Source organism: Sarcophilus harrisii, chromosome 5 (assembly GCF_902635505.1).
Source record: "Sarcophilus harrisii chromosome 5, mSarHar1.11, whole genome shotgun sequence".
NCBI lineage: Eukaryota > Metazoa > Chordata > Mammalia > Dasyuromorphia > Dasyuridae > Sarcophilus > Sarcophilus harrisii.
In genome coordinates, this window is record NC_045430.1 from 99169263 (window position 1) to 99190063 (window position 20801).

The 20801-nt window shown below is 35.4% G+C and overlaps 1 protein-coding gene across 2 annotated transcripts in view; it reads right to left on the minus strand.

Moving 5' to 3' along the window:
- The window catches only part of AMN1 (antagonist of mitotic exit network 1 homolog), a 41539-nt gene extending 22788 nt beyond the window's left edge, over positions 1-18751 (minus strand). The window contains exons 1-2 of one of the 2 annotated variants that reach the window (XM_003772368.4): positions 18560-18751; positions 931-1063 (exon numbers count right to left, since the gene is read on the minus strand). In XM_003772368.4, the coding sequence (XP_003772416.2) occupies positions 931-1047 (117 nt within the window). In that variant the 5' untranslated portion in view covers positions 1048-1063; positions 18560-18751. Of the gene's footprint in view, positions 1-930; positions 1064-18539 lie in introns of both variants that reach the window. The other variant, XM_012551604.3, reaches the window with a different exon arrangement.
- Positions 18752-20801: the final 2050 nt, after the last annotated feature.

A 20801-nucleotide genomic window follows, 5' to 3' on the forward strand; every position in this document is an offset into this window, starting at 1 on the left:
CAGACAAGATTAGAACAGAAAATTGGGGAGTTCTGATAAAGGCTTCATTTCTAAAATACATAGATTTGATTCAAATTTATTAGAATGCAACCCATTCTCCAATTGATAAATGGTCAAAGGATATGAATAGCCAATTTTCAAATGAAGAAATTAAAACCATTTTAGTCATATGAAAAAATGCTCTTAAATGACTATTGATCAGAGAAATGCAAATTAAGATAACTCTGAGATAAATCTCTAACATAGCAACAATAAGATTATGTGATGATCGACTGAATGGCTCTTTTCAACAATGAAGTGATTCAAGACACTTCAACAATGAAGTGATTCAAGACAATTCCAGTAAACTTGTGATGGAAAGAGCCATCTGCATCCAGAGAGAAAACTATGAAAACTGAATGTGGATCACACCATAGTTATTTTCACCTTTTTTTTATTGTTTGTTTGCTTTGGTGTTTTTTCTCATTTTTTCCTCTTTTGATATGATTTTTCTTGCGCAACATGATTAATGTGGAAATATGCTTAGGAAAACTGCTCCTGTTTAATGTGTATTTTATTACTTGCTGTCTAAAGGAGAGGGAAAGAGGAAGGGAAGAAGAAAAATTGGAACTCAAGTTCTGCAAGGATTCTTAATATTGAAAACTATCTTTGCATGTATTTTGAAAAATAAAAAAATATTATTATAAGAAAAGAAAAACTTGGCACTGGTTCAGAAACAAGTGGAGTCTAATGAACTTCATGAGGTGAAGGAGTTAACTAAGAAGTCAAGAAATCAACTAAAAGAAATGTAGGAGTAGTCAGCAAATATAAACATTTTGTTGAACTGAAAGAAAAGCTGATGTTCAAGTAAATTTTTTAAAGTTATTATTCCCAGTATAATTAAATCTAATATATAATTACTTTAACTTCAAACAGTTTATATATTCTTACCTCACTAATATTGGAATCTGTTATTCGCCCTTGAAAACTCATAATTTTAATCATCTTATCTTTTATATTGGGAGGCAAAAGTTTAATATCTGTGACATATCTGGAAATATTCTTCATCAAGCACCAAATGCATCTGAAATATAAATAGAAAGACAAAATAAACTGCATCATAATTTTCACTTCTATTCCTACAAGATATAATAGCACATGCCCCTTCTATACAGTATATTTAAATATCTTGTATCAATAGTTATGCTTTTATCTGAATACATTTCTATTTTATTAAATACTCAATCTCTATACTACATCATTGTTGTTTCTACTTAGTCATTTCAATCATGTCTGATACTCTGCAATATCATTTGGGATTTTATTGACAAAGATGTTGGAGAACTTTTTTCCATTTTCTTCTCTAGCTCATTCTGTAGATGAGAAACTGAGGCAAAGAGGGTTAGATGACTTTCTGGAATTAACACAACAATTAGGATTGAGGCTTGAATTTGAACTCAAGAAGTTTTTCTGATACCAAGCCCAGTAATCTCTCCACTGCATCACCTAGATATCAATACATATTCTTTCTCCAAATCTATATTTTCCAGTATTCAAGTTTACTACATACTAAATATTTAATAAATGTTTGTTGATTTGCTTACAACATATTTCTTTAGTCAACTTTCCTTCAATTCCTCAGCTGCCTAAAGATTTTTGTCATGAAATGGTTAGTAAAGTCCCCATTTAGTCATCTCTTTTCTAAGTTTTTAAGATACATTTCATTATACTACCGTGATATTTTAGAATCAGAAGGTAAAATAACCATCAAAAGAATTCACTGATCACCTCCTGAAAGATATCCCAAAATTAAATCACCAAGGAATATCGTGGCTAAATTTCAGAACTATCACACCAAGGAAAAGATATTGCAAGCAGCCAGACAGAAACAATTCGAATACTGAGGAGTAACAATTAGAATTACCCAGGATCTAGCAGCTTCTACCTTAAAGGATAGAAGGGCCTAGAATCTGATATTCCAAAAGGCAAAGGAACTTGTATTACAACCAAGAATAAGCTATCCAGCTAAAATGAGCATTATCTTTCAGGGAAGAAGATGGACATTCAATGATATAGGTGAATTTCACCTATTTCTAATGAAAAGACAAGAACTGAACAACAACAACAACAAAAAAATGTTCTTCAAACCCAGAACTCAAGAGAAGCATAGAAAGGTAAAAAGAAAAGAACTCTTGAAAACTATATTTCTGTTATGAGTATACTAAGAGAATGCAGGTATAATTTGATCTTATTATTATAATATGAAAAAGAAACTAGAGGTGGAAAGGGGATCATACTGAAAAAAGAGAAAAAAAAGGTTAAATAAGGGAAATTACATCTTATGAAGAGGCAAAGAAAACCCATTATAATTGAGAGAAAGAAGCGAGGGGGATGAGCATTGTGTGAATCTTACTCTCATCAGATTTAGATCTAAGAGAGAATATCAGACATATTTGGTTTCACAGAGAAACTTGTGTCACCTTATAGGGAAGTAGGAGGGAAAGGGGGAAAAGAAAAGGAAAGACTAATACAAGGAAAAACAAAAGAATTAGGAGAAAGGTATAAAAAAGGAGGAGGGGCTCTAAAGAGGGAAGACTGCTTGAGGGAGGTGGTCATCAAAAGTAAAATACTGGAGAGGAATAAAGGGGGGGTAGAAAAGAGAAAGGTATAACAGGGTAAATAAGATGGCAGAAAATACAGAATTAGTTATTTTAACTGTGAATGAATGGGATGAACGCTCCCATAAAACAGAAATAGATAGCAAACTGAATCAAAAGTCAATCCTACAATGTTATTTACAAGAAACATATTTAAAGCATAGTGATATATACAGAGTGAAGGTAAAGGGCTGGAGCAGAATATATTATGCTTCAGGTGAAGAAAAAAAAAGCAGGGGATGCAATCCTGATTTTAGATCAAGTAAAATCATAGATAGATCTAATTTAAAGAGATAAGGAAGGAAACTATATCTTATTAAAGGGTATCATAGATAATGAAGCAATATCAATACTAAACCTATATGCATCAAGTATAACATGAAAATTCCTAAAGGAGAAGTTAAGAGAGACGCAAAAAGAAATAGATAGCAAAACTAGACTGGTGGGGGATCTCAACCTTGTTCTCTCAAAACTAGATAAATTGAAAGACAAAATAAATAAGAAAGAAGTTGAGAAAATAAACAAAATGTTAAAAAAAAAAAAGTTAGGTATGATAGATCTTTGGAGAAAATTGAATGGAGACAGAAAGGAGTACACTTTCTTCTCAGCAGCTCATAAAACTTACCTCAAAATCAAATGCAGAAATGCAGAAATAATAAATTCATTTTTTTTCAGATCATGATGCAATAAAAATCACATGCAATATAAGGCCAGGAGAAAATAGACCAAAAAGTAATTGGAAACTTAATAATCTCATCCTAAAGAATGAATGGATGAAACAGCAAATCATATACACAATTAATAATTTCCTCCAAGAAAACAACAATAATGAGAAAACATACCAAAATTTGTGGGATACACCCAAAGCAGTAATAAGGGGAAATTTTGTATCTCTAGATGCTCACTCACATAAAATAGAAAAAGAGAAAATCAATGACTAGGGCTTGCAACTAAAAAAGCTAGAAAAAGAACAAATTAAAACCCCCCAATTAAATACCAAACTTGAAATTCTAAAAATAAAAGAGATTAATAAAATGGAAAGTAAAGAATGATAGAATTAATAAATAATACTAAATGTTGGTTTTATGGAAAAAAAAATCACAAAATAGATAAACCTTTAGTAAATTTGCTTAGAAGAAGGAAAGAGGAAAATAAAATTGTTAATTTCAAAAATGAAAAGGAAGAACTTTCCACCAATGAAGAAGAAACCAGAGCAATTATCAGGAGTCACTTTGCCCAACTTTATGCCAATAAATTTGATAACCTAAGTGAAATGGAGGAATACCTTAAAAAATATAGCTTGCCCAGATTAACAGAGGAGAAAATAAATTACTTAAATAGTCCCATTTTAGAAAAAAGAAATAGAACAAGCTATCAACTCCCTAAGAAAAAATCCCCAGGAGCAGACAGATTTACATGTGAATTCTACCAACTATTTAAAGAACAATTAATTCCAATAATATATGAATTATCTGAAAAAATAGGGAACTAAAGACTCCTTTTATGACACAGGCTGATACCTATATGTTACTGATACCTAAAGCAAGTAGGACAAAAACAGAGAAAGAAAATTATAGATCAATTTCCCTAATGAAATATTGATGCAAAAATCTTAAATAAAATATTAGCAAAGAGATTACAGAAAATCATCTTCAGGATAATACACTATGACCAAGTGGGATTTATACCAAGAATGCAGAGTTGATTCAATATTAGGTTAGCATAATTGACTACATCAATAACCAATTAACAAAAACCATATGATTATCTCAATTGATGCAGAAAAAGTATTTTATAAAATCCAACATCCATTCCTATTAAAAAATACTAGAGACTATAGGAATAAATGGACTTTTCCTTAAAATAGTCAGTTGCATCTATTTAAAACCATCAGCAAGCATCATATGTAATGGGGATACACTGGAAGCATTCCCACTTAGATCAAAGTGTAAAACAAGGTTGCCCATTATCACCATTACTATTCAATATTGTATTAGAAATGCTAGCTTTGGCAATAAGAGAAGAAAAATAGATTAAAGGAATTAAGAATAGGTAATGAGGAAACCAAATTATCACTCTTTGCAGATGATATGATGGTATACTTACAGAACCCTAGAGAATCAACTAAAAAACTATTAGAAATAATCCACAACTTTAGCAAAGTTGCAAAATACAAAATAAATCCACATAAATCTTTAGCATTTTAAACTGGGAAAACATTTTTACATTCAAAAGTTGCGATAAAGGCCTCATTTCTAAAATATAGAGAGAACTGACTCAACTTTATAAGAATTCAAACCATTTTCTAATTGATAAGTAATCAAACGATATGAACAGATAACTTTCAGATGAAGAAAATAAAACTATTTGTAGTCACATGAAACGGTGCTCCAAATCACTATTGATCATAGAAACGCAAATTAAGACAACTCTGAGATACCACTACACACCTTTCAGATTGGCTAACATGACAGGAAAAGATAATGACGAGTGTTGGAGGGGATGTGGGAAAACTGGGACACTGATACATTGTTGGTGGAACTGTGAACAGATCCAGCCGTTCTGGAGAGCAATCTAGAACTATACTCAAAAACTATCAAACTGAGCATACCCTTTGACCCAGCAATGTTTCTACTGGGCCTGTATCCCAAAGAGATCTTAAAGGAGGGAAAGGGTCCTACATGTGCAAAAATGTTTGTGGCAGCCCTTTTTGTAGTGGTTAGAAACTGAATGGATGCCCATCAATTGGAGAATGGCTGAATAAATTATGATATATGAATGTTATGAAATATTATTGTTTTCTAAGAAATGACCAACAGGATGATTTTTAAAAAGCTTGGAGAGGATCTAAAATTATATTATAAAGCAGCGGTTACCAAAACCATTTGGTATTGGCGAAGAAATAAACTAGTTGATCAGTGGAATATGTTAGATTCAAAGGACAAAACAATCAATAACTTTAATAGTCTAGTGTTTGACAAACCCAAAGACCCCAGCTTTTGGGATAAGAACTCATTGTTTAACAAAAACTGCCGAGAAAATTGGAAATTAGTATGGTAGAAACTAGGCATTGACCCATACTTAACACCATACACCAAGATAAGATCAAAATGGGTTCATAACCTCGGCATAAAGAATGAGATTATAAATAAATTAGAAGAACATAAGATAGTTTACCTCTCAGACCTGTGGAGGAGGAAGGAATTTATGACCAAAGAGGAACTAGAGATCATTATTGATCACAAAATAGAAAATTTTGATTATATCAAATTAAAAAGCCTTTGTACAAAACGAATGCAGACAAGATTAGAAGGGAAGCAATAAACTGGGAAATCATTTTTACATTCAAAGGTTCTGATAAAGGCCTCATTTCCAAAATAGAGAGAGAATTGTCACTAATTTATAAGAAATTAAGCCATTCTCCAATTGATAAATGGTCAAAAGGTATGAACAGACAATTCTCAGATGAAGAAATTGAAACTATTTCTAGCCATATGAAAAGATTCTCCAAGTCATTATTAAAAAGAGAAATGCAAATTAAGACAACTCTGAGATATACACTACACACCTCTCAGATTGGCTAAGATGGCAGGAAAAGATAATGACGAATGTTGGAGGGGATGTGGGAAGGCTAAAACACTAATACATTGTTAGTGGAATTGTGAATACATCCAGCCATTCTGGAGAGTGATTTGAAACTGTGCTCAAAAAATTATCAAACTGTGCATACCCTTTGATCCAGAAGTGTTTCTACTGGGTTTATATCCCAAAGAGATTTTAAAGAAGGGAAAAGAACCAATATGTGCAAGAATGTTTGTGGCAGCCCTCTTTGTAGTGGCCAGAAACTGGAAACTGAGTGGATGCCCATCAATTGGAGAATGGCTGAATAAATTGTGGTATATGAATATTATGGAATATTATTGTTCTGTAAGAAAGGCCAGTAGGATGATTTCAGAAAGGCCTGGACAGACTTACATGAACTGATGCTGAGTGAAATGAATAGGACCAGGAGATCATTAGATATTTCAACAACAATACTGTATGATGATCAATTCTGATGGACGTGGTCTTCTTCAACAATGAGATGAACCAAATCAATTCCAATAGAGCAGTAATGAATTGAACCAGCTACACCCAGAGAAAGAACTCTGGGAGATGACTATGAACCACTACATAGAATTCCCATTCCCTCTATTTTAGCTTGTCTGCATTTTTTATTTCCTTCACAGGTTAATTATACACTATTTCAAAGTCTGATTCTTTTTGTACAACAAAATAACTATGGACATGTATATATATTGTATTTAACTTATAATTTAATATATTTAACATGTATTGGTCAACTGCCATCTGGGAGAGGGGGTGGAGGGAAGAAGGGGGAAAATTGGAACGGAGAAGGGGGTGGGGGAAGCAGGGGAAAAATTGGAATAAAAGATTTTGCAATTGTCAATGCTAAAAAATTGCCCATGCATATATCTTGTAAATAAAAAGCTATAATAGTTAAAAAAAAAAAAAAAAAAGGCCTGGAGAGACTTACTAAGTGAAATGAGCAGAACCAGGAGATAATTATATGCAGCAATAAGAAGACTATATGATGTTCAATTCTGATAGACATGGCTCTCTTCAATAATGAGATGATTGAAACCAGTTCTAATTGTTCAGTGATGAAGAGAGCTATATACACCCAGAGAGAGGACTGTGGGAACTGAGTGTGGACCACAATATGGCATTTTCACTCTTTCTGTTGATGTTTGCTTGCATTTTGTTTTTTTTTCTCAGTTTTTTTTCTTCTTGATCAGATTTTTCTTGTGCACTAATATAATTGTATAAATATGTATACATATATTAGATTTAACATATATTTTTAATATATTTAACATGTATTGGATTACCTGCCAAATAGGGGCTGGAGTGGGGGAAAGGAGGGAAAAACTTAAACAGAAAGTTTGGTAAGGATCATTATTGAAAAATTATTCATGCATATGCTTTGTAAATAAAAAGGTTTAATAAAATTTTAAAAAGAAAAAGAAAAAAAGATACATTTAATTTTCTGTATTTTCTTCCATTTATTTATCTATCAAAAATGATACAGAAAAAACCCTTGGTCAAAAAGATTATTCAAATAGTATAATCTAAATATTGAATAGAGCAACTAAGTGGTACAATGGATTGATCAGTGAGCCTGGAGTTAGAAAGACTCATATTTCCTGTGTTCAAAGCTGGCCTCAGACATGATCCTGGGCAAGTCACTTAACCCTGTTTGCCTGAGTTCCCTCATATGCAAAATTAATTGGAGAAGGAAATGGCAAGCCTCTTTAGTATTCTTGCCAAGAAAATCCAAATAGTGTCATGAAGAGTGGGATACAACTTAACAGTAAAATAGTTAATGTGTTTGGAGTTAGCTTTATAAATAGGTAGGGTATAAAACGGTAAAACTTCATAGTTTCATAGTAGGATTTTGATGACCCCCAAAAGTAATGTACTAGAAAGGATACCAGATTATTACTTACAAACTTTATTACTTACTTCTTTTGCTTTCCATTAAACCATATGCAATCTGACTTCAGACCTCATTTTTCATATGAAATTACTCTCTCCAAAGTTGCTAATTTAATTAGCAACTAACTTAATTGCCAAATCTAATAGCTTTTTCTCAGAGCTCATCCTTGACTTCTCTGGGGCATTTGATACAATTGACTATCATTTCTTCCTGGATTCTCTTCTCTCTGTTTTTTGTAAACTGCTTTCTCTTTGTTCTTCTGTCTAATTTTCTCACTCTTCTTTACTAGTTCATCATCCATGTCATATATCTGTGAATATGCTGACACTATACTCAAACTCTTGATGACTTTTATCAGCTTACATGGATTTAATTATCTACTCAATCAATCAATAAACATTTATTAAGAGACTATCATATGACAGACACTGTGCTAATTGCTAGAGATACAAAAAAAGGGAAAAAAACAGCCTTGCCCTCAAGAACTTTATAGTGAAGGAGACAACCTGCAAACAAATATATTTAGAGCAAACTATATATACAGGGTAAATAGTAAATAATTAAGAGAAGGAAAGCACTGAAATTAACAGAGATTGGGGGAAAGCCAGAAAAAGACAGGATTTTAGTCAAGCCTTAAAGGAAGCTAAGAAGAGCAATAGGTAGAGCAAAGGAGAGAGAGTATTCTGGGACTGAGGGTGGCCAGTGCCAGGAGAGTATCTTGTTTTCAGAATACATAGGATGCCATTATCATTAGATCAAAAAACATGTGTCTGGAAGTTAAATATAAGACTAAGAAGGTAGGAGAGGGGTAAGGTTATGCAGGGCTTTGAATGACAAATAAGGCATTTCAAATTTGATCCTGCAGGTAACTTAAGTCACTTAAGTTTTTTGAGTGAGGAATGAGGGTAAAAAAATCATCTTAATGGCTAAATGGATGGATTGGGGTAAAGAGACTTGTACACCAAGCAAGCTATTACAGTATTTCAGAAATGAAGTGATAAAAACCTGCACTAAAATACAGTAGTGTCAGAGGAGGGAAGAGATTATATTTGAAAGATGTTACAAAGGTAAAATTATCAGGCCTTAGCAATAAATTGGATGGGGGTGTATGTAGATTGAGAATCCTTAAGGTCCCTTCTTACCCTGATCTGCTCTATTTCAATAGATCTATGAATTTGTCAATACAGATATTCCCTGCTATAATGTAGATTACAACTCAATTTGAGTGACTCATGAATGTTTTCTCAGAAATGTACCAGTATCTGAAATTTCTGCCATAAGCAGAATTTTTCAGGGACATTTTAATTAAGATAATAAATAGTAAACTGAGAAGCTATGGGACTTAGAGGACGGACATTCCTTAGAATCAGGAAGACCTGAGTCCAAGTCCCACCTCTGATACATATTGGCTGTGTAACCCTAGACAAATCAAATACAGGGTATTCTGAGGAAAAGAGAAGGAACAGCATGTGCTAGGCTGTTAAAACACCACTACCACACCTTGGCCACCATCTCCCATCAGACCCTGATGGAGATAGCCCAGAAGCCTGGGAAATAGGAGTGCCCCATCAAACTGTCAGACCTGCTTCCCACTGAGCTCCTTTAGCCATTATTAAGGGAAGAGATAGTTCTATGAGGGAAGGGCACCTTCATCATTTCTTCATCTACCACAAACTACTGACCAACTGCCTCCAAAAGACATATAAATCTTAGGAGTGGCAGCACAACACAGTCCTGATCATAGCGATTACCCAGGAAAGCAACTCCTATAGAGTGTCCTATAGAGAAAGGGACAACCATCTTCTCCAACTACCAACAAATTGACATCCAGCACAGCCTGGCTAAAGCAGCAAGATTTCTTGACAGATGGAAGGCAACATACAAGCCTGGCAAATCAAACCACCATCACTATCTTGACTGTTATTTTAACTTGGATCCCAGTGAAGACATCTCAGAATCCTGAAGCCAGGAGCCTCGGGAATAGCACTACTTCCAGTCCAATGCTGATAGTTATTATCCTGGGAAGTAGCTCATATGAAGATACACCCTAGCTCTTTCAGACGCTACAACCATAGCTATTAAAGAGCTGGAAAAGAAATTTCTTGCCCATAAAATCCTTGACACCAATTCAATTAAACAATATTATTGGATAATAGTTTAACATCAGAAAATGATATGATTTTATGAGTGGAAATTATTTTTGCTGCTGTTCCCCTTTGAAAATAATGAGACTTTTTCATTTGACCTGCAGCTGAAACCTTTCATATATGGTGTGAGCTCTTAACTGACTCAATCATTCTGGAGAAAAATTTGGAAGTATACTCAAAGGGCTATAAAACTTCGATCCAACAATGCCATTACTGGGTCTATACCCCAAAGAGAGCAAAGAAAAAGGACATTTATATACGAAAATATTTATAGCAGCTCTCATTTGTGGTGACAAAGAATTGGAAATTAAAGAGAAGTACAACTGAGGAATAGTTGAACAAGATGTGGTATGAATGTAATGGAGTTTTACTGTGCTATAAGAAATGATGATCAGGATGCTTTCAGAAAAACCTGGGAAAATTTAACAAGAATTAATGCAAAGTGAAATGAGAAAAACCAAGAGAACATTGTACACAGTAGTTGGTCATTGTCCTTTGCTCTCCAAGAGGACCAACATGACATCAAGGACAAACTATAGTGTGTTTGACTGTGCCTGATCAGATCAATACAAGCTCAGAAGGCTTTAGCACAGGTAAGGCACAAATAGTCCAATTAACCATTTGAAGTAGAGGTGTCTCTAAATTACAAATCTTGCCTTTTGAATTACTACAATTCTGCTTTGCTGGACCTGGCCATCCTCAGCAATGAGATCAACAAAATCATTTCCAATGGAGCAGTAATGAACTGAACCAGCTACTCCCAGAGAAAGAACTCTGGGTGATGACTAAAAACCATTACATTGAATTCCCAATCCCTATATTTATGCCCACCTGCATTTTTGATTTCCTTCACAAGCTAATTGTACAATATTTCAGAGTCTGATTCTTTTTGTACAGCAAAATAACGGTTTGGTCATGTAGACTTATTGTGTATCTAATTTATATTTTAATATATTTAACATCTACTGGTCATCCATACCAATGGACTCAACATCCTGGAGGGGGTGGGGGGTAAGAGGTGAAAAACTGGAACAAGAGGTTTGGCAATTGTTAATGCTGTAAAGTTACCCATGCATATAACCTGTAAATAAAAGGCTATTAAATAAAAAAAAAAATTCTGCTTTGCTCATAGAGTATAGTGCTTTCTCTGATGTAGGCATGACATGCTAGACAGTCTTATGTTAGTGTCTCCCATGTCTCACAATCAATTCTGAAGTTCTTCAGAGACCTTGAGAATGTCTTTGCATCACTTCTTCTGATCTCTATGTGAGTGCTTGCCTTGTATGAGTTTTTTTTTTTTTTTATTTAATAGCCTTTTATTTACAGGTTATATACATGGGTAACTTTACAGCATTAACAATTGCTAAAACTCTTGTTCCAATTTTTTACCTCTTACCCTCCACCCCCTCCCCCAGATGGCAGGATGACCAGTAGATGTTAAATATATTAAAATATAAATTAGATATTGTGTGAGTTTTTGGTAAAATGAGTCTTTTGGGCAAATGTACTTTGGGCATTTAAACAACATGACCAGCCCCTCAAAGTTGTACTCTCTATTATAGAGCTGAATGTTTGGCAATTCAAGTCAATCTTGCAGGGGATCTTCAGAATATTTCTAAGACAATTCAAGTGGAAGCAATCAGTTTCCTGGAATGATGCTGATATAGTATCCAGGTTTCAAAGGTATATAACTATGAGGTGAGCATAATATAGACTTTCAGTTTGACAGACAATCTAATAATCTCTCCTCTCCCAAACTTTTCCTTCCGAGCTTCCCAGACACTGAGCTAGCTCTCTCAATGTACACAGTTAACAGCAATGAGATGAACTATTAATGACTTAGCTATTCTTAACAACACAATGATCTAGAAATCCAAAGGACTTATGAGGAAACATGCTATCCACATCCAGAGAAAGAATTGATGAAAGACAGAAGCATACTTCTTTTAAAAAACTTAATTGTTCTTTTTTTCATTGCAAAAGGGTCTGAACTTAATAAAACATTTGACATATAATTGACACAAAGAAATATAAAATTATATAATTATATAATCAAAGATTAATTTCAATGGACTCAAAGAACAAACTTTATTTTTTATATGTAGGAATGTAAACCCTATGTTTAAGACTGTCACTAATAATTGGGCAATTTGAAAGAAACATTGGGCTAGAAGTGAGTGTAATGTGATTCTAAAAAGCAAAACAATGCAGGAAAAAGCAAAAAAGACTAATTATCTTATATAAATTTAAAATGAGAGAAAGAATTGACACAAAGAGGAAGAATTGGTAGTTCTGGAACCCTACTCTTGTCCAGAGAGAGAGAACAATACATATATATCTAGAAGGATATAAAGGATATAAGAAGGTAGGGGAGAATAAGGGAAGGATTTTTAGAGAACCCTTCTCATACCAGATCTGAGTTAAAGAAAGAACAACATATGCATTTAGGAGGGAATAAAAGTTTTCTAAATGTATAAAGATATAAGAGGATGAGTACTAGCTCACCCAACTGGTATAAATAGCCATGTCATACTTCCCACTCTACTGTAGCATGGGATTTGGGCAGCAAAGATGGGAGAAGAGATGAAGAAAAGACAAAAGAGAAAGAAGACTCTAGTTAGAGTCTGCGGGACTCTCACCTGATCTTGTGAATCAATATAATCCATAATATTTGTAATTTTGAGTGGATAAATATTGAAATTTACATCTTACTATTGATTAGAATTATATCTTCTAAAGACAGAAATAACAATTATATAAAATTAAGAATCAATCAACAAATTTTATTAATGTTATCTACTATATGAAGTTCATTGCTAGCAAGTTTGTATAAAAAATAGTCCTGACTTTCATGGATCTTAGTGTTGGAAGTATGGAGACATGCCACAAACCCATGTAAATTTAATACAAAATATTATGGAAATCGTTTTTGGTTTTGTCGTTTTTCAAAGAAGGCCAATGACTTCTTGGGTGAGGTCTTGACTCACTCATGAACCAGATTTAAGGGAGGCTGAGTTATATAAATTCATCAGTCTTGGTTCTTTCTTCCTGAGACATTAAAGTCTACTGGCAAGATAAAAGTCAGGCTGATTTGCAGTGGCCCGGGATATAGTAGTTAACCTTGGAGTCTTTAATATCTGACCCAGTTCTAAGTGCTCTACAATGCCTGCTTTAGTCAACTTCATGGCTGAATGCTTGAGGTAGAGATTACTCAAATTCAGCAACTGGTTTGAGGATTGCTGATTACCCTCTAACTGGTTTAGACAATTTGACAAGATGGTTTACCAGGGTATGGCCACTGTGCATTCTACAGCTTTTTGGAGCCACAGATGAGAATTGGGTGAATCAGATGGACATCAAAGATTAATGAACAGCCCTAAAAAGAGCTTGGCAAGTACCAGAAGTACTAGTCTCCTTAAATACTCCATAAGAGAGTAGCATAGGAGCTAGGTTTTATAAACAAGAATAATCAACCCAGCAAAACTCAGTATAATCCAAAGCGGGAGAAATGGATATAAAATAAAATAGAGAACTTTTAAGCATTTCTGAAAATTTAGAATTGAATTAAAAATCCAACGTTCAAACACAATATTCAAGAAAAGTATAAAAAAATAAATATAAGTGAGAAATCACAAAGGGTTTATAATAAGGTTAAATTGATTATATTCCTAAATGAGAAAATGATTTATGTAATTCTTAAGAACTTTATCCTTATGAGGGCAGTTAGATAGAATCTTCATAGACAAGGGCATGGGTGTAAATTGACAATGTTGAAATGATCATAACTACCCAAAGATTCACTAGAAATAGAAGATTTTCCCCTTGGAAACAGTGTTTTCAAGCAGAAAAGATACTGATTGACAATATAAACCAGAAAAGACTAACCTGTCAAAAACAAAAGAGATCATTTATCTTAATAGATGCAGAAAAAGCTTTTGATGAAATATAATATCCATTCCTATTAAAAAAAAAAAAACACCAGAGAGCATAGGAATAAATGGAGCTTTCTTTAAAATGATAAGTAGTATCTGGCAGCAAGCATCATCTATATTGAGGATAAACTAGAAGTCTTCCCAATAAGATCCAAGGTGAAAGCAAGAATACTGATTATCACCAGCATTATCCAATACTGTACTAGAAATGCTAGCTATAGCAATAAATTTAAAGAATTAGAATAGGCAATCTATCACTCTTTGCAAATAAGAATTAAGAAAATACTAGAAAATCAACTCAAAAACTATTTGAAATTATTAATAGCTTTAATAAAGTAGCAGAAACAAACTCACATAAATCATCAGCATTTTTATATATTATCAATAAGCAGCAAGAGATAAAAAGAGAAATTCAATTTAAAATAACTATAAGACAATAAATATAAAACCTTCCTGTTTCTATAGTTTTCTTAATTTAGAGCACAAAAGTGCTAGATTGCAACTATATCACTCAGTTTCTCTTCTCTAGACGTTTCCAAATTGCTGAAATCACCTTTTATGCACATACTGGAAAATTTTGAGGATAAGAATCTGAGAGAATCCAAGCCAGCAGTCTCTTTGTTGATCATGTAATTGTGCAAGAATTTTCAAGGATCCCTGCTAACTACCACTAGCTAAGCCAACAAGGGTTTCAGTCAGGCATAAACATTATAATTTATTTATCCATTCAAAAGTGTGACACACATGATCAGAAAGTGATAGACATGTGTTTCTCACAATCCCAAAGATGACAGATAGATAGATATACAGACAAATAGTTTCTTCTCCTAGGTAGGTTATGAAAACAGATTATAAAGTGTAGAGCACTTAGACAGGAAAAGATATATATTTTTAGAAAAACTTTTAACACAGATTTTTATACCAGACCAAAGAAAAGAATATCTTCTTTATTAGTCTGTTAAGTTTCCTATTACTTGCTTTATTAGATTACAGTGAAATCTAATATCAGCAAATATAACAGAAAATGGAACCAGTTATGTTCTCCTAAAAACCACTTTTCCATCACCTTTCTAGTATGCCTTTCCCTCAATCTTATTCTCTGACCCAGTGACAGTGGTTTCCTTCCTATTCTTTGCACAAAATATACCATCTCCCAGATCCAGGGATTTTCTTTCTGTCTCTCATGCCCAGAACATTCTCCCTTAACTCCAGCTTTCCTGGATTCTTTCAAGTCTTGGGGAAAGTCCTGCCTTTTGCAAGAGACCTTTTCTGATTTTCCTCCTCTCTCTTTTTGTTAATTATCTCCAATTTATCCTTTATGTATCTTGTTTGTACATAGTTGTTTACTTGATGTCTTCCTCATTAGATTTTGAGTCCTTGAGAACAAAGAGTAATTTTTGCCTTTATTTGTAACCCTGGTGCTTAGCTTAGTGCTTAGCACATAGGTAACTAATAAATATTAGTTAACCTTCTGACATAAAAAATTTCTATTACAGAAATTAAGAGAAGGGAAAGATCCAACGATGCCAGTGTGCCCTCAGTCAAATTTATACCTGTTGAAGATTTTAAGCTTAAAAAGATCAACGTCTCCCATTATATCTAGGGTCATCTCCAGTCATCCTGATTTATATCTGGCCACTGGACCATGTTTTCACTCACATGAAAGTCAGAAGAACTGATACAAAGGCACTCTTGAAGAACTTAAGGTTTCTCTGAAGAACTTTGGAAAGGGGAGACATGGGAGATACTGGCAAAAAGACTGTTCAGCATAGTATGCACCCATCAAAGAAGGTGCTGTATTCTTAGGAGCAAACCAGAATTGAAGTGGTTCAAAAGAAACATGTGATACACAAATTTAAGAGATATCTCCATTCCAAATGTTTAAATGGACTATTTGTGCATAACTTATAATAGAGCTTTCCATGCATGTATTGGTCTGATCAACCATAGTCAGACACCTTGTACTTTTGCCCTGATATAGTGATATCAGTTTGGTCCTCTTTAGAGTACAATGAACAATAACTGTTTTCAAGCAGACAAACTATTACATCAATTTTCTTATTTGCAAAATGAGTTAGATGATCTCTGCCATCCCTTTCTAACATTGCCAGCTGAGCATGAGGTGTCTGCTTCTCTTAGTGGAAAAATTTCAAGTGTTTCTTTCACTTTAAGTGAAAGAACCCTCAGAGGATAAATTAGGCTTTTCAGTAAACCAGATCAAATGAGAGACAAGGCATCTCCTCTTTCCCAGTGAATGAATATGTTTTCAATATCACAGTTCTTCAAGATAAACACACATTTTATCTATTCTTCATTTGTAGGTCTTTCCAAGATTTCAAGAAAATTATTTCATAACAGTAATTTATACTTGTGGGCAACTAAGGTAGCACAGAAGACAGAGCACTGGACCTGGAACCAGAAAGAACTGGGCTCAAATTCAATCTTAGATAACTACTGTGTGATTCTGGGCAAGTCACTACTATTTGCCTCAGGTTACTTAGGTATAAAATGAGTTGGAGAAGGAAATGGCAAATCACCCTAGTATTTTTGCCAAGAAAACCCCAAACAGTGTCAGGAAGAATCAGACATGGCTGCACTGATTGAATGACAAGAACATAATTGTGTGTGGGTACTTCTGGGGGCAGCTAGGTGTACGGGGATAAAGCACTGAGTTTGAAGTTTGTTATCTGAGTTTAAATCTAGCCTTAGACACTAGTTATGTGACTCTAGGCAAGTCATTTTACCAAGTTTGCCTCAGTTACTCATCCATAAAATGAACTGGAGAAGGGAATGGCAAACCACTCCAGTATTTGTCCCAAGAAAACTGCAAATAGGGTCTGGAAAAGTCTGCACTTAACAACGTACATTTATTAGTCTTTGCTTTGCAAATCCTTAATATACATTTAACATAAATCCTTAACATACATTTATTAGTATCTCTCCAACCGAAAAAAACTCAGGGATTGTCTGATTTCTCTATTTCTATTTCCCCTCCTCCCCTCAGTGGAGTTGGAGTGCAGAGAGTACCACTCCAATGGGTTGGTCATATTCTAATGCCAATGTAGCTTGATAAAAGACTTTTATGTAGAGCCACACTGGACAAACCATTCAGAAGTTCGCTAGAAAAAGTGGCACAAAGAAAAAGCGAAATAGAGTGCCCTGTGTTCAAATCTAGCTGTGTGACCATAGACAAATTATTTAACCCCAATTTCCTTGCTGGGGGAAAAAAAACAATAAAAGATGTCTTTTTAAAAACTTCAGAACTGAATATAAGAGCATGAGAGAAGCTGCTATGCTCTTTTAACAAAGCAGAATTGAATTAGCTCAGAAGAAACATGATAATGCAAGATGCTACAAGGTTAAGAGAAGCAGCCTCACAAGTTCACTGGGACTATTTGCGTCCCACCTGTGGCAAAGCATCCGGAGCTTGTATTGGTTTGATCAGCCACAGTGGGATACACTGTAATTCCACTCTAAAACAGTGATGTCATTTTGGTCCTCTTCCAGAACAAAAGACAACTATCAATTTATATCCCCAGCATTTAGGACAGTGCTTTTGTACACAGTGATCGATTAATAGCTTAACTTCAGTTAAGTGACTAATGGATAGAGCAGTGGAGCTGGAAAACCTGAGTTCAAATCCAATCTCACTTATTAGCTGTGTGCCACTAAATAAAACTTGCCTTCTCTGTAAAGTGGAGATGATAATAATGGCATGACACCTACTTCCCTGGGTAGTTTTATCAAATGAGATAATATTTATAAATTACTTTTGCACCCCCCTAAGTGTTATGAAATGCTATTAGTAAGGGCTTCATTTGACCATTTTGAACCCCAAAGGGTAGAGAATACTGGCTTGGAAGGGTTCCTAATTTCGGATACCCTCGGAGGACAGCGCCCGGCACTTGGCAGGTGCCCAACAAACGCTTACTCAATGAGGGAATGAATGACCGAAATCCTGGGGAGACGGTCCCTTTTGGGGAGGGGGAGGGCACAAGCCTAGTTTGCCCGCGCCTGTTCGGAAAGATTCGGACCTTCCTTCTCCCTTCTTCCCCCAAACCTCAGATCTGGGAACAAACACCTCAGGGCCCAACCTCTGCAAAGCAAAAGCAAACACGGAACGCAGAGCGCACGAAGCCCGCGGCAACGGGGGCGCAAATACCGAACGGCCGCCCCAGGGAGCCAGAAGAAAAGCGGTTGGAGGCGGCGACGGGAGGCGGGACGGAATTCTGGGGAGGGGGCAGGGTCTGGCCTGGACCGCCGGGCTGCGGCAGATGGGCCTGGAGGGCAAGACGCAGTTATGGGGCAGGGGCGGGGCACTCACAGGTCCAGGAGGTGACTGACCCGTCGGGAATGAGGCATGGCGGCCTTCTGGGCCGGGCCGGGCCCAGAGCCTTCGATCCAATTCCCTCAACTCCCAAAGCGGCCAGGCCAGCCCTACTACTGCGGGCCTCCCATCCCCGGGCTCGGCTGACTCAACTGCGACATTCTGTCTTGAAGGCGGGAGCAGCTGGGGGAAAGGGGCGGGATCACGAAAAGAGTGGACGCTCTGCCCTCGTGATGCCTCATGGTAACTGTAGTCCAAAATTCTACACGGGCCAGTTTCCCTCCAAACAAATATGCCTCAATCTGCACTCACCTGTTTCTATCAGCAAAGTGATATGAAACTAACGGGAAGAAACATATTTCAACGGGAGTCTTCTGAAATCATGGTTGATTGAATATTACACTAATCAGAGTTTCCAAAGCTTTCAAAGTTATTAATCTTATAATGTTTTTATCAATTTAAGTTGCTCTCATGGTTCTATTTACTGTACTCCATCAGTTCATGCAAGTTTTCCCCAGGGGAATTACTTAAATAGTGAAGCCCCCTCAGAAAGTGTGCAGAACCTTCTTGCAAAACATTCACATTCCTAGGTGACCACGTGCCTAAACAATTCCTCCCATGACCCTTTAAAGATAAATGAGACAAAGAAGGATGAGGTGCCACAACTACCAAGATCTTCTTGCTTTCTCTCTGGATTTCCCCTACCCCCATGGTGGGGAGGAAGTACCTTTTGTTCCCCCTCTTTTGTCTTGTTGTTAAGCCAAAGTTTCTGAGTCAAACTGAAAGGTTGGAAGCCCTGTCAATATAGGAAATAGCCAGGGAGTGGGGTTGTAGTTAGGGATAAAAGTTTTGTACCTTGTTGAATTCTTTGTTACTGCCTGCACGATTTTTCTGAGCACCACATGGGAAGTACCCTGTCTCATGAGAAAGAAATTTTTTTTTGCCTATTTGAGTTTATTTTTTTTTTTAAGATGTCCCTGTGGAATTATCCCACATACAAGTTTCTCTGAAGCAACCCTTTATAATTCCTTACAGCACAGTAATATACTATCGCATTCATATACCATAAATTATTCCATCATTCCCTAAGTGATTCCCCACTCCCGCAGTTTCCAATTTGTTGCCTCTACAAAAAGACTACTATAATTTTTTTTTTGGTTACATGTGGATTCTTTTCCTTTTGTTTGATCTGTTTGAATTATACATTTAATATTGATATCTCTGGATTAAAGAAATGAAAATTTTAATAACTTTTGGGGCATCATTACAAACTCCTTTATAGAATGGCTAGACCAGTTCAAACTTCATCGATACTACCTCTATGGATCTGTTTTCCCAAAATCTCTTCAACATTTGTCATTTCCTTTTTTTTTCTAGCTTATTTAATGGATGTAAGTGTAATGTTCTTCTCTAAAATATAATGTTCTCTGGGAGCAGGTTTCTTGGGGGGCTTCTGGGAGCAGCCTTAGTTTCAGCTCAAAGTAATAATCATCTCAGCCAGGAATTAAAGTCCAAATCCTTTATTGTTTCTGTCAAAATCTTCTCTCCCTCACGTGGGGCTCAGCTAATTTTCTGGAGACCTTCTGGATCTTGCCTCTACTTTCCTCCGAAAGTCTCCAGCCAGCACAAAGATGGAAGTTGGAATAAATCTTTCTCTGCCTCCCAGAGTGGGCTTGTATGTCTGGCCCTGAGAGCTTCTTGCTTATATGTTGTACACTGAGTATATACCAATCATTATATCACTGGGAAACCATTATTTGGTTGTTGTACAACCATGTTGTAGGATTAAATTAATGCTAAACTAGATTTAATCACTGTCTCCTCAATTCCTATCAGTACTTAGTTTCAAGTTCTGGCCCATAACATCTCCTTGTAGGATCATATCAATCATACTGAACCATGCTAAATTAGATAATTATTGTCTCTATCAATTCCTTTGTCTTAGTACCTTGTAAGAATCCTAACATGTAAGGTAGAACTTCAGAGTTGTTTTAATATGTTTCTCTTCAGTTATTAGTGATTTTAGAGGATATTTTCAAATAACTATTGACAGCTTAAATTTCTTTCTCAAAAAATAATCCTTTCTTATCAGTAACATGGATTTGCTCTGTCCTCATTGGGGGGGTTATATTTTCCCCTTACCCCTTTCCTAAGATTATCCAGTTCCCTGAGATGTTTGGGAGAACCTCTTTTCTGCCCTAGGCTAGAACGGCTCCAACTGTGTCCTTCTTGCTTTAGGAGCTCAGCGACAGGCACCTC